General features: G+C 49.9%; 1 protein-coding gene across 1 annotated transcript in view; it reads left to right on the forward strand.

Moving 5' to 3' along the window:
* The window catches only part of LOC119969209 (adhesion G-protein coupled receptor G2-like), a 280,716-nt gene that overhangs the window by 143,167 nt on the left and 123,095 nt on the right, over nt 1-14,454 (forward strand). Inside the window, exon 19 of the mRNA XM_038802509.1 lies at nt 13,751-13,789. Coding sequence (XP_038658437.1) covers nt 13,751-13,789 — 39 coding nt within the window. The remainder of the gene's footprint in view (nt 1-13,750; nt 13,790-14,454) is intronic.

A 14,454-nucleotide genomic window follows, 5' to 3' on the forward strand; every position in this document is an offset into this window, starting at 1 on the left:
TCGCAGCTGCTGCCGAAATGGCTGCAGCTCGGAGAGCCCCCACATTTATACTCCGCCTACTGGGCGGAGCCAGCAGGCAGGGATCTACCCCTGTACCTGTAGTACAGGGGCCTTACCGTAATACACCTAATATGCGATATATATACAACAGTGGTGACTACCACATTCACACCCGGTTAAAAAAGAGTCCAGCGGGGGTGGTGGAAGACTAGTTACATGCATAGGTTAACATTTTAGGAAAAGTTTACAAATACAGATGATCGGGCGCCTTGATCCTCCGTTGCGAGCGCCGCAGTCCCGGTGGCGATGCAGGCGTAGGTTCGGTCGCTGGTGACTCCGGGAGCGTCTCGACCTCATCTTCATCCCCGGGTGGGACCAAGGGCAGGATGGATCGTCCTGGAGTGGGGGCTGTGGTGAGCTGCGCTGGGTGGAGGAAGGGTGGCGACGGGGCAGGGTGGGGGGGGGGTGTGGGGACCCAGCTGGAGCCAGGTCCCTGATGGAGAATGTGTCTTGGCGGCCGTCGGGGTACGCCACACTGCAGGTTCGCATGGAGTAGTTGTACCCTCTCAACCAACGGGTCTGCCTTGTGGAGCCGCACGTGCTTGCAGAGGAGAACGGGTCCGGGAGCTGCCAGCCACGTTGGGAGCAAAATCCCGGAGGTGGACTTCCTGGGGAAGGCAAAGAGATGTTCATGGGGGGGGGTTTCATTCGTCACGGTGCAAAGGAGCAACCGAATGGAGTGAAGGGCATCGGGGAGGACCTCCTGCCAGCATGAGGCCGGGAGGTTTCTGGACCGTAGGGCCAGCTGGACGGCCTTCCAGACCATCTCATTCTCCCACTCCACCTGCCCGTTTCCCCGGGGTTGTAGCTGGTTGTCCTGCTCGAGCCGATGCCCTTGCTGAGCAGGTACTGGCGCAGCTCATCACTCATAAAGGAGGATCCCCGGTCGCTGTGGACGTAGGCGGGGAAACCGAACAGAACGAAGATGGTATTGAGGGCTGTGATGAAGGTGGCAGACTTTATATCGGGGCATGGGATGACGAAGGGGAATCTGGAGTAGTCGTTGACCACATTAAGAAAGTATGTGTTCCGTCGATGGAGGGGAGGGGCCCTTTGAAATCCACGCTGAGGCGTTCAAAGTGGGGGGGGGAGGCCTTCATTACGTGCACTCGGTCTGGCCGGTAGAAGTGCGGTTTACAATCCGCGCAGACCTGGCAGTCTCTGGTGATCGCCCTGACCTCCTCGATGGAGTAGGGCAGATTGCGGGCCTTTATGAAGTGAAAGAAACGGGTGACCCCTGGGTGACAGAGATCGTCATTCAGGGTGCGGAGTAGGTCCCCTTGTGCACTGGCACATGTATGTCGGGATAGGGCATGGGGGGGGGGGGGGGGGCGGCGGGAGAGGGGGGGGGGGGGGGGGAGCTTGTTGAGCTTACCGGGGCGATACAAAATCTTGTAATTGTAGGTGGAGAGCTCGATTCTCCACCTCAAGATCTTATCATTTTTGATCTTGGCCCACTGTGTGTTGTTGAACATGAAGGCAACCGACTGTTGGTCAGTGAGGAGAGTGAATCTCCTGCCGGCCAAGTAATGCCTCCAATGTCGCACAGCTTCTACTATGGCTTGGGCCTCCTTCTCCGAATTTTGGAGGCATGGAAGGTGCGTGAAAAAAATGCCATGGGCCTGCCTGCCTGGTTGAGGGTGGCGGCCAGAGCGACGTCTGATGCATCGCTCTCGACTTGGAAGGGGAGCGTCTCGTCGACCGCGTGCATCGCAGCCTTGGCGAAGTCGGCCTTGATACGGTTGAAGGCCTGGTGAGTCTTGGCCGTTAGTGGGAAAACGGTGGAGTGAATGAGTTGGCGGGCCTTGTCCGCGTAGTTAGGGACCCACTGGGCGTAGTACGAGAAGAACCCCAGGCATCGTTTGAGGGCCTTGGGGCAGTGGGAAGGGGAGTTCCATGAGGGGGCACATGCGATCAGGGTTGGGCCCTAGAACTCCATTTTGAACCACATAGCAGAGGATAGCTAATCGGTTAGTGCTGAACACACACTACTCCTTGTAGGCTAGGTTGAAGAGTTTGGAGGTGTGGAGGAATTTGGAAAGGTTAGCGTCGTGGTCCTGCTGGTCGTGGCCGCAGATGGTGACATTATTCAGGTTCGGGCAGGTGGCCCGCAGTCCGTACCGGTCAACCATTCGGTCCATCTCCCGTTGGAAGACTGAGACCCCGTTAGTGACGCCGAAGGGAACCCTAAGGATGTGGGAAAGGTGACTGTCCGCTTCAAACGCGGTGTACGGCTGGTCCACCTTGCAAATGGGGAGCTGGTGGTAGGCCAATTTCAGGTCCACTGTCAAGAAGACCCGGTACTGTGCAATCTGATTGACCATATCAGATATGCGTGGGAGGGGGTACACTTCGAGCTGCGTGTACCGATTGATGGTCTGACTGTAGTCAACGACCATCCTGTTTTTCTCCCCTGTTTTCACAACTACCACTTGGGCTCTCCAGGGGCTGTTGCTGACCTTGATAATACCTTCCTGGAGCAGCCGCTGGACCTCAGACCTGATGAAGGTCCTGTCCTGGGCGCTGTACTGTCTGCTCATGGTCGCAATGGGTTTGAATCCGGTGTGAGGTTTGCAAACAGAGAAGGCGGGTCGACCTTAAGGGTCGTGAGGCCGCAGACAGTAAGGGGGGTACTGGCCCACCAAATTTCAGGGTTAGACACTAGAGGTTGCACTGGAAGTCCAGGCCGAGTAGCAAGGCAGCGCAGAGGTTGGGGAGGACATAGAGCCGGAAGCCGCTGAACTCTACGCCCTGGATGGTGAGGGTGGCGATGCAGTACCCCCGGATCACCACGGAGTGGGATCCGGTGTCCAGGGAGATCTTCTGGTTAATGGGTGTACCGTGAGGGAGCAGCGCCTTACCGTATCGGGGTGGATGAAGCTCTCAGTGCTCCCGGAGTCCAGAAGGCATGATATCTTGTGCCCATCGACCATCCAAGTCGTCGACACGTTCGCGAGGTTGTGCCGTTGGGACTGGTCGATCATGATGGAGGCGAGACGTGGCTGGTGTTGGAAGGCCCCTGGCTGGTTGGCGGCGGTTGCAGACGATGAGCAGCCCGATGAGGTGCCCGATGAGCAGGTGTCCTGATGCGGGGAAGATGTGGCGGCAGCGTTAAAGATGACGGCACCACAGACTGCATGTGTCCTGAGGCAAGCAAGATGGCGGCACCCACGGGCAGCACGTATTCTGAGACAAGCAAGGTGGCGGCACCCACGGGCCGCACATGGTCTGAGGCGAGAAAGATGGCGGCGCCCACGGGCCACATGACATCTGAGGCGAGGAAGATGGTGGCGCCCACGGGTCGCACGTGGGGGGTGCAGGGACAATGGGTCTAGTTACAGCAGCGATTGAGCGGGCCTGGCACTAAGCTGCAAAATGTCCTTTCTTCCCGCAGGCCTTGCAGAGCGCACTCCACGCCAGGTTGCGCTGCTGGGGGTGCTTTGCCTGTCCGCAGAAGTAGCACTTGGGTCTCCCGGGGTAGGTTGGCTGCCTTGCGCAGGTTTGGGATTGGCTGGGGACGGTCACTGGTGGCATCCACGATGGGGTGTTCGCTGGCGGGGTCCATCATGTCCAGGAGGTGTGTGTCGTGCGGTGGGGACGTACGCCTGTACATTGCGGAAGGCGACTGTGAGTGAGATTGCGAGTTTCTTGGTCGACGCGAGGTCGAGGGCAGCCCCTTCTGAGAGGCATTGGCAGGTGTATGCCAACCCTATGCCCGTAATGAAAGCATCCCTAATTAGCAGTTCAGAATGTTCAACGGCCGAAACGGCCTGGCAATCGCAGTCCCTCGGCAGGGCGTGCAGGGCACGCCAGAAATCTTCCAGACTCACCAGGAATTTGATGCCGTGTGGACAGGAGGTGCCTGGCGTAGATTTTGTTGGTCTGCTGAGTGCAGTCCTCCTTCAGTAGCGCCATGGCCGCAGCGCGTCCCAGATGAGGTGAAAGATATCGGAGCTCAGCCCCGTATACAAGATCTGGAGCTTCTGTGCCTCTGAGGGTGGTTCTGTCGCAGATCTGATTTATGTTTCAAAGCAAGCCAGCCAATGTGCGAAGGCCGACTTGGCGTTGTCTGCTTGAGGGTGCAGCTGCAGGCGATCAGGCTTGATGCGGAGGTCCATCGTTGTACAATCTCTGCATACTAAATTGATGTACTATCAATTACCACGAGACGAGAGTAGAGTGTAATCAATGCTTTATTAAGCAGAGATGTATAACCTCTCGCAGCTGCTGCCGAAATGGCTGCAGCTCGGGGAGCCCACACATTTATACTCCGCCTACTGGGCGGAGCCAGCAGGCAGGGATCTACCCCCCGTATCTGTAGTACAGGAGCATTACCGTAATACACCTTATATGCGATAACAGTGGTGACTACCACAGTAAGGATGGCAAATTACTTCCCCAAAGGACATTATTGAACCAGATGGGCTTTTCAACAATCGACACTGGTTTCAGGAATATTATTAGACTTTCAATTCCAGATTTTTTTTGTTGAATTCAGATTTCACCATCTGTCATGATAGGATTGAAAGCCGGGTCCCCAGAGCAGTCCCCTGGGTCTGTGGATTAGTAGTCCAGTGACAATAACACTGCACCACTGCCTCCCTATGCAGAGACCAGTTGAGTAGAAAGAAACCTACAACACAGAATTCTATGGTAACTGTGCTGACTCTTCAAACAGGAATTCTCCGGCTGTTGGGTTCTCTTTTCCCAACGGGAGTGCACCCTCGCCCATGGATTTCGCAATGGCATGGGATGGCTTCAATGGGAAATCTCATTGACAAATCTGACAGTATAGAATCCTGCTGACAATGAATAACATGGCATTGTGAAACACACGGCTGATGGATCGAAGAATCCAGCTCCATGTGTGATTAACTCCACATTTCTGCTTCATGTTAGTAACCATTGACGTTCCTCAGCCTCAAGTGTGTGTCCATCGCGCTTTCAAACTTGTTTTGGAGAGAGCCTCAACCACTTTTCAGATAGAGCGTTCCAGATCCTTACAAACCTGTGAACTAAGAAATTTCTCCTGATCGTCCCTTGCATAATCTTTTGAGGAACCGTTATTTAAAATGTTCCAGCACCTTCTCCATTATCCGCAATCAGGAGGTGAAAATGTGCTTCCTGAGAAGGTGGTGATTTAGGTTTAATATTTAAAAAGGGAGGGACATAGAATCCCTACAGTGCAGTCATTTGGCCCATTGAGTCTGCACCGATCCTCTGAAAGGGCACCTTAGGTTTACCGCCTTCCCTACCTGCATAACATCATCTAACCTGCACAACTTTGGACACTAAGGGGCGATATTAGTATGGCCAATACACCTAACTTGCACATCTCTGAACTGTGGGAAAAAGCTGGAGCATCTGGAAGAAACCCATGCCGTCTCGGAGAGAACTTGCAAACTCCACACAAACAGTCACCCCAGGCTGGAATTGAACCCGGATCTCTGGCACTGTGAGGCAGTAACGCTAACCACTGTGCCACCGCGCTGCCCCACAAATTTACATTTCAAATTTCCATTCCACAAATTTACATTTGAGGAAATATCCTCAAATAATTAATAAAGTTAGACTTGATTAACTTTAAAAAATCTATGCTGGGTCTACTTGATTAACCCATCCTTTTCCAAATTAAGGTTTATTTTGTCCATTATAATATTTTCCAATAACTTCCCAGCCACAAATATTGGACCAACTCGGCTGCAGTTTCCTGGTTTATCCCTCTCCTATTTCCTGCAAGTCTGTCGACACTCCTCTTCTCTCCAGTAATTCTGAAATATTGAGACTTGTGCCTTTGCTATTTACATCTTTGTTTATTTCAGCAACCTAGGATGTCTTTCATTTGAAACAGATAATTTGTCAACTTTCATTAATGTCAATCTTTTTAGTAGGTATTCTTTATTACTCTCCTGTCCATATCTTCACTTTTCTTTTTTCTTTCAGTGTAACTGTTACATACCTGCTTCCTTTGTGAAGGCAGATGCAAAGTTCTCATTAATGCTTTAAGCCTTGTCCTCTACATGAGCATTTCCATTTGGGTCTTTAAATCATTTTTTTTGTTCTGGTTCAATTCAACATCACCTGCTAATCATTTCTGATAACCTCTCGGCCCTTTCCACAGTAACTATTCCAAATTTCTGCTGTGCTTTCCATAATCGTCCTGATTCACAGAATCACAGAATTGTTACAGCGCAGAACAATGCTATTTGGCCCTTTATGTGCACCAAATGAGCACCATAACTTAGTGCCATTCCCCTGTCTTTCCCCCATGCCCCTGCACATTGTTTCTCTTCAAATAATTATCTCATACTCTCTTGCATGCCTCAATTGAACCTGCCTCCACCACACTTCCAGGCAGAGTGTTCCAGACTCGAACCACTCGCTGGCGGCACCCACGGGCAGCACGTATTCTGAGACAAGCAAGGTGGCGGCACCCACGGGCCGCACATGGTCTGAGGCGAGAAAGATGGCGGCGCCCACGGGCCGCATGACATCTGAGGCGAGGAAGATGGTGGCGCCCACGGGTCGCACGTGGGGGGTGCAGGGACAATGGGTCTAGTTACAGCAGCGATTGAGCGGGCCTGGCACTAAGCTGCAAAATGTCCTTTCTTCCCGCAGGCCTTGCAGAGCGCACTCCACGCCAGGTTGCGCTGCTGGGGGTGCTTTGCCTGTCCGCAGAAGTAGCACTTGGGTCTCCCGGGGTAGGTTGGCTGCCTTGCGCAGGTTTGGGATTGGCTGGGGACGGTCACTGGTGGGATCCACGATGGGGTGTTCGCTGGCGGGGTCCATCATGTCCAGGAGGTGTGTGTCGTGCGGTGGGGACGTACGCCTGTACATTGCGGAAGGCGACTGTGAGTGAGATTGCGAGTTTCTTGGTCGACGCGAGGTCGAGGGCAGCCCCTTCTGAGAGGCATTGGCAGGTGTATGCCAACCCTATGCCCGTAATGAAAGCATCCCTAATTAGCAGTTCAGAATGTTCAACGGCCGAAACGGCCTGGCAATCGCAGTCCCTCGGCAGGGCGTACAGGGCACGCCAGAAATCTTCCAGACTCACCAGGAATTTGATGCCGTGTGGACAGGAGGTGCCTGGCGTAGATTTTGTTGGTCTGCTGAGTGCAGTCCTCCTTCAGTAGCGCCATGGCCGCAGCGCGTCCCAGATGAGGTGAAAGATATCGGAGCTCAGCCCCGTATACAAGATCTGGAGCTTCTGTGCCTCTGAGGGTGGTTCTGTCGCAGATCCGATTTATGTTTCAAAGCAAGCCAGCCAATGTGCGAAGGCTGACTTGGTGTTGTCTGCTTGAGGGTGCAGCTGCAGGCGATCAGGCTTGATGCGGAGGTCCATCGTTGTACAATCTCTGCATAATAAATTGATGTACTATCAATTACGACGAGAGTAGAGTGTAATCAATGCTTTATTAAGCAGAGATGTATAACCTCTCGCAGCTGCTGCCGAAATGGCTGCAGCTCGGGGAGCCCACACATTTATACTCCGCCTACTGGGCGGAGCCAGCAGGCAGGGATCTACCCCCGTATCTGTAGTACAGGAGCATTACCGTAATACACCTTATATGCGATATATATATATATACAACAGTGGTGACTACCACAGTAAGGATGGCAAATTCCTTCCCCAAAGGACATTATTGAACCAGATGGGCTTTTCAACAATCGACACTGGTTTCAGGGACATTATTAGACTTTCAATTCCAGATTTTTTTTGTTGAATTCAGATTTCACCATCTGTCATGATAGGATTGAAAGCCGGGTCCCCAGAGCAGTCCCCTGGGTCTGTGGATTAGTAGTCCAGTGACAATAACACTGCACCACTGCCTCCCTATGCAGAGACCAGTTGAGTAGAAAGAAACCTACAACACAGAATTCTATGGTAACTGTGCTGACTCTTCAAACAGGAATTCTCCGGCTGTTGGGTTCTCTTTTCCCAACGGGAGTGCACCCTCGCCCATGGATTTCGCAATGGCATGGGATGGCTTCAATGGGAAATCTCATTGACAAATCTGACAGTATAGAATCCTGCTGACAATGAATAACATGGCATTGTGAAACACACGGCTGATGGATCGAAGAATCCAGCTCCATGTGTGATTAACTCCACATTTCTGCTTCATGTTAGTAACCATTGACGTTCCTCAGCCTCAAGTGTGTGTCCATCGCGCTTTCAAACTTGTTTTGGAGAGAGCCTCAACCACTTTTCAGATAGAGCGTTCCAGATCCTTACAAACCTGTGAACTAAGAAATTTCTCCTGATCGGCCCTTGCACAATCTTTTGAGGAACCGTTATTTAAAATGTTCCAGCACCTTCTCCATTATCCGCAACCAGGAGATGAAAATGTGCTTCCTGAGAAGGTGGTGATTTAGGTTTAATATTTAAAAAGGGAGGGACATAGAATCCCTACAGTGCAGTCATTTGGCCCATTGAGTCTGCACCGATCCTCTGAAAGGGCACCTTAGGTTTACCGCCTTCCCTACCTGCATAACATCATCTAACCTGCACAACTTTGGACACTAAGGGGCGATATTAGTATGGCCAATACACCTAACTTGCACATCTCTGAACTGTGGGAAAAAGCTGGAGCATCTGGAAGAAACCCATGCCGTCTCGGAGAGAACTTGCAAACTCCACACAAACAGTCACCCCAGGCTGGAATTGAACCCGGATCTCTGGCACTGTGAGGCAGTAACGCTAACCACTGTGCCACCGCGCTGCCCCACAAATTTACATTTCAAATTTCCATTCCACAAATTTACATTTGAGGAAATATCCTCAAATAATTAATAAAGTTAGACTTGATTAACTTTAAAAAATCTATGCTGGGTCTACTTGATTAACCCATTCTTTTCCAAATTAAGGTTTATTTTGTCCATTATAATATTTTCCAATAACTTCCCAGCCACAAATATTGGACCAACTCGGCTGCAGTTTCCTGGTTTATCCCTCTCCTATTTCCTGCAAGTCTGTCGACACTCCTCTTCTCTCCAGTAATTCTGAAATATTGAGACTTGTGCCTTTGCTATTTACATCTTTGTTTATTTCAGCAACCTAGGATGTCTTTCATTTGAAACAGATAATTTGTCAACTTTCATTAATGTCAATCTTTTTAGTAGGTAGTCTTTATTACTCTCCTGTCCATATCTTCACTTTTCTTTTTTCTTTCAGTGTAACCGTTACATATCTGCTTCCTTTGTGAAGGCAGATGCAAAGTTCTCATTAATGCTTTAAGCCTTGTCCTCTACATGAGCATTACCATTTGGGTCTTTAAATCATTTTTTTTGTTCTGGTTCATTTCAACATCACCTGCTAATCATTTCTGATAACCTCTCGGCCCTTTCCACAGTAACTATTCCAAATTTCTGCTGTGCTTTCCATAATCGTCCTGATTCACAGAATCACAGAATTGTTACAGCGCAGAACAATGCCATTTGGCCCTTTATGTGCACCAAATGAGCACCATAACTTAGTCCCATTCCCCTGTCTTTCCCCCATGCCCCTGCACATTGTTTCTCTTCAAATAATTATCTCATACTCTCTTGCATGCCTCAATTGAACCTGCCTCCACCACACTTCCAGGCAGAGTGTTCCAGACTCGAACCACTCGCTGTGTGAAACAAGGTTTTTCTAAATCTTGCTCCCAACAGCTGTTATAAACTTCCCCTTTCTGTTATTATCTTAAATCTTATTCTCTTCATGATACAGTGCATATTATCTGGATATTCGACTGTTGCCCTTTGAGGGAATATGTCTAGTTGGTACCTGAACTATCTCTTCTCTGAAAACCTTCCATTGCTCTGTTACCTTTCCCCCCCATAATTCTGTGTTCCAATGTACCTTTGTGAGGTCCCTTTTCAATTCACAGAAATGGGCTGGATTCATCGTTTTTGAGACTAAGTGCTGAGGAACTGTGGCATTTTATGACAAAAAAAATCGGTGCCGACCATTTGTTTATGTAGCTCTAAAGGGGTTCATCAACTCTGAACTACTTCTTCTTTTGAGCAGCTGCGCTTTCTCACTGCAGTTTTATTTCAGTCGCTGGCTCTTTGTTCTGATTATCTTTGTTCTGGAAAGCTTCCTAGAAAGACCAAGTGCAGGGGCAGCACTCCGAGCACTTGATCGTTTTAGGAAACCAGGTTGGCATTGCTAGTTTGCCAGGGGACGGTTACAGATTGGCAGTGCCAGGATGCTGGGGCAGGCCCCCCTGCACTCCAACTGGGGATCCCTTTATGTGTGGGAGGAGGGCCCGATGGTTGTTGGAGGGGTGAGGTTGTGCATGCATTGGAGTGGGGTGGGGGGGGGGGGGGGAGGGGGGGCTGTGTGCGGAGACTGTGGAAGGGGATGGTGCCAGTGAGGGAGGAATGCCCTGCTGCCGGTAGGCGGGTATTAATTCACCCCGATGTTTGCATGGTGCGGGGGAGGGATGCCCTAATCTTTGCACCATGGGGTAGGTGGTTGCCCTTCTGCATGAGTTTCCCCCTTGTCCAACAGGGGTCCCAATCTCCATGTAGGACGGCTGCCCGATCTTCATGGGGTGAGGGGGTCTGATCTACTTGGGGGGGGGGGTTCCAATCTCCATTTTGCTTGGGGGGATTCCGACCTCCATGGGAGATTCCTGATCTCTTAGGGGTGGAGGGTCCTGATCACCCTTGAAGGTGTGGTAAACACCACTAGTAACATCGCATGTATTACGGTACTGCTACTGTATTACAGGTACCGCAGTAAATCCCAGCCTGCTGGCTCCTCCAAGCATCCGGTGTATAAAAGTGTATGCTCTCCTGTGCTGCTCCCATTCTGGTTCCAGCTGCAGGAGGCACAGCATCTTGTGCAATAAAGCCTTGATTGTGTCACCATTCTCGTCTCAAGGTAATTGACGATACATCAATTTATTGCACAAGGTGTTTATTTCCCAGGGATTGTAGCTGGTCATCCTGCTCGAGGTGATGCCCTTGCTGAGCAGGAACTGACGCAGCTCATCACTCATGAAGGAGGATCCCCGATCACTGTGGGCATAGGTGGGGAAACCGAACAGAGTGAAGATGCTGTGCAGGGCTTTGATTTTTTTATTTTATTTAGAGTACCCAATTCATTTTTTCCAATTAAGGGGCAATTTAGCATGTTCAATCCACCTACTTTGCACATCTTTGGGTTGTGGGGGTGAAACCCACGGCAACACGCGGAGAATGTGCAAACTCCACACGGACAGTGACCCGGAGCCAGGATCGAACCTGGGACCTCGGCGCCATGAGACTGCAGTGCTACCACTGCGCCACCGTGCTGCCCCTGTGCAGGGCTTTGATAACCGTGGCAGAAATCATGTCGGGGCATGGGATGGTGAAAGGGAACCGGGAGTACTCATCAATTACGTTGAGGAAGTACACGTTGTGGTCGGTGGAGGGGAGGGGCTCTTTGAAGTCCATGCTGAAGCACTCAAAGGGGCTGTGTGATTGTTGCCATAAGAATGAAATTCCACAGAGTGCTGCTAAATCTGGAGAGAAAAGCCAGCACTCTGTAATTTTAGGAATATTCTGCCACATTTCTCTTCATGTCATATTGACTTTAAATATTTCTTGCCACCAGAGGGGGAAATAGCACTTCACTGTGAGTACATAGTTTGTAGGTGTGTTAAAGAAACTTAGGAAACATAATTATTGGCACAATTTAACGTGGAGATCAATGACGCCAAATCAATACGACAATTTCTGTGATTAGGTCTGCTCAGGTTGACTTAAATTCTTGAGTGTAAATGAAGGAATGGTCTGGAACTATTAACCTCATGAATAATTTCTAATTTTGCTGTATAATTCTGAAGTAATTCAGTTGTGCTGTGTTCATTTTACAAAGTAATGCTGGGTACAGCGTGTGTGGGATCATTTTCTGATCTAAAAGTCCTATACAAGGTCATGTTACAGTTGTATAGGACTTTGATTAGGCCACATTTGGAATACTGCATGCAGTTCTGGTCGCCACATTACCAGAAGGATGTGGATGCTTTAGAGAGGGTGCAGAGGAGGTTCACCAGGATGTTGCCTGGTATGGAGGGTGCTAGCTATGAAGAAAGGTTGAGTAGATTAGGATTGTTTTTGTTGGAAAGACGGAGGTTGAGGGGGGACCTGATTGAAATCAACAAAAGTATGAGAGGTATGAACAGGGTGGATAGCAACACGCTTTTTCCAAGATTAGGGGTGTCAATTACAAGGGGTCACGATGTCAAGGTGAGAGGGGGAAAGTTTAAGGGAGATGTCCGTGGAAAGCTTTTTATGCAGAGGGTGGTGGGTGCCTGGAACGCTTTGCCAGCACAGGTGGTAGAGGCGGGCACGATAGCATCATTTAAGATGCATCTGGACAGATATATGAACAGGCGGGGAACAGAGGGAAGTAGATCCTTGGAAAATAGGCAACAGGTTTAGATAAAGGATCTGGATTAGCGCCACACCAATCGGCGGGCTCCCCGCGGCGATTCTCCGGCCCGCGATGGGCCGAAGTCCTGCCGCTGACAGGCCTCTCATGCTGGCGTGGTTTAAACCACCTTTCTTACCGGCGGGATTGGCGGCACGGGCGGGCTCCGGGGTCCTGGGAGGGGGGGGGGGGGGCGATCTGACCCGCAAGGTGCCCCCACGTTGGCCTGGCCCACGATCGGGGCCCACCGATCCGCGGGCGGGCCTGTGCCGTGGGGGCACTCTTTTTCTTCCGCCCCCGCCATGGCCTTCACCATGGCGGAGAAGGAAGAGACCCCCTCTCCTGCGCATGCGCCGGTATGACGTCAGCAGCCGCTGACGCACCGGCGCATGCGCGGACTTATGCCAGCCGGCGAATTTTGCTGAATCGTGGCCCGGCTGGCGTGGCGCCAAAAGGCCGTTCACGCCAGCCGGTGGAGTGGGAACCACTCCGGCACGGGCCTAACCCCTCAATGTGAGCACCTGGCCCCGAAAGGTGCGGAGAATTCTGCACCTCTGGGGCGGCCCGAGGCCGGAGTGGTTCACGCCACTCCAACACTACCCGCCGGGTAGGGGAGAATCCCGGCCCTGATGTTGAAAATGGGTAGTTAAACTGCACAAAGCTGGTGAATTGATTGAAATAGAATGATACAGGACAGAATGCGTCTATTTGGCTCATGGACCTTTAAGAGATCTTTAACAAAGCTACCCAATTAACCCCACTGCCCTGATTGTTCACCCTTGCACTGAAGGTTTTCCTGTTCCTAGTATTTCTCCAATTCCCTTTTGAAAGCTAAAATAGAATCTGCTGGATTCTAAACCATATTAACTGGTCGTGTAGAGTTAATTTTTCCTTATCCTCACCATTATTCCTTTGGCAATAGGGTTAAATCCATGTCCTTTTGTTTCAAACGTACCTGGCAATGGCTCTAGTTTCCTATAGTGATCACAGTCTTTATTGTGTAGAACTTCCTGCAATGTCCAAACTCACTCAAACTCAGATTCACCTAATGACTACACTGGCATCATAAATCATGAGCTACATTAGCAAAAGAATTCCCTTGGAGGCAATTCACAATATTAGCAGGGGGAGAGTTCCCAGCATTGGATTGGAATCTGTTACATAGTTCAGTTGATTTTCGTATTCACTGATTTATTCTCTAAAAGGCCCCACTTTACTATGCTAGCTCCCGAGGGCAGTATCAATCTACCCCATTCAACCAAAATGTTTGTAATTTTTTTGCAGGGAAATCCTTTGCCACTATTACCACCTCATCTGCGACAGGTAATTGCAAATAACTATTTGAAAATGACTACTGTACATTTATGAACAAAATTTGATTTGTTAACGTGGCTGCATGGAATGTACTTGAGCTCATACTCACCAATGCAGATTAATTGGGCAAATGGTATACATTTGCCACCAGTATCTCTTTTAAGATGAACAATGATACACAGGAAGGTCTGGTCATAGAGAGTTTTTCTCACATTCCATGCCTTGTCCATGTCCATTTTCATTAACACCAGAAACTAAGAAAAAGGACAATATCATTTTTAATAACAAAAAAAAGCAGTCTGTTGGTTTTAAATGGTATGTCTTACTGCTAGAGAAGGCAACAGTGCATCAAAGTGTGTGTAGTTTGGAGATGTGTCACGATCACTCGGGGTAAACAGCCATTTCTCTAGAAGTTATCGGTAGCACAATTTTCACAGGAAGATCATCAATTCTTGGAACGAATATTACAATTTTTGAAATTGTAATCCCTTTATGCTTATTTCAATTCAAATATTGGCTTCGCAGGAACAGTCTGGAACTATTCAACGCGTGAAAAATGGAAGATATTGTGATCAAATCCTTAAGCAGACCACCTGTGCTATATTCTGTGTATAATTTACAAAATAATGTTGTGGACAGGGTGTGGCCATTGACTGCCTGATCTGAAATCCTGA

This window comes from Scyliorhinus canicula, chromosome 7, assembly GCF_902713615.1.
Source record: "Scyliorhinus canicula chromosome 7, sScyCan1.1, whole genome shotgun sequence".
NCBI lineage: Eukaryota > Metazoa > Chordata > Chondrichthyes > Carcharhiniformes > Scyliorhinidae > Scyliorhinus > Scyliorhinus canicula.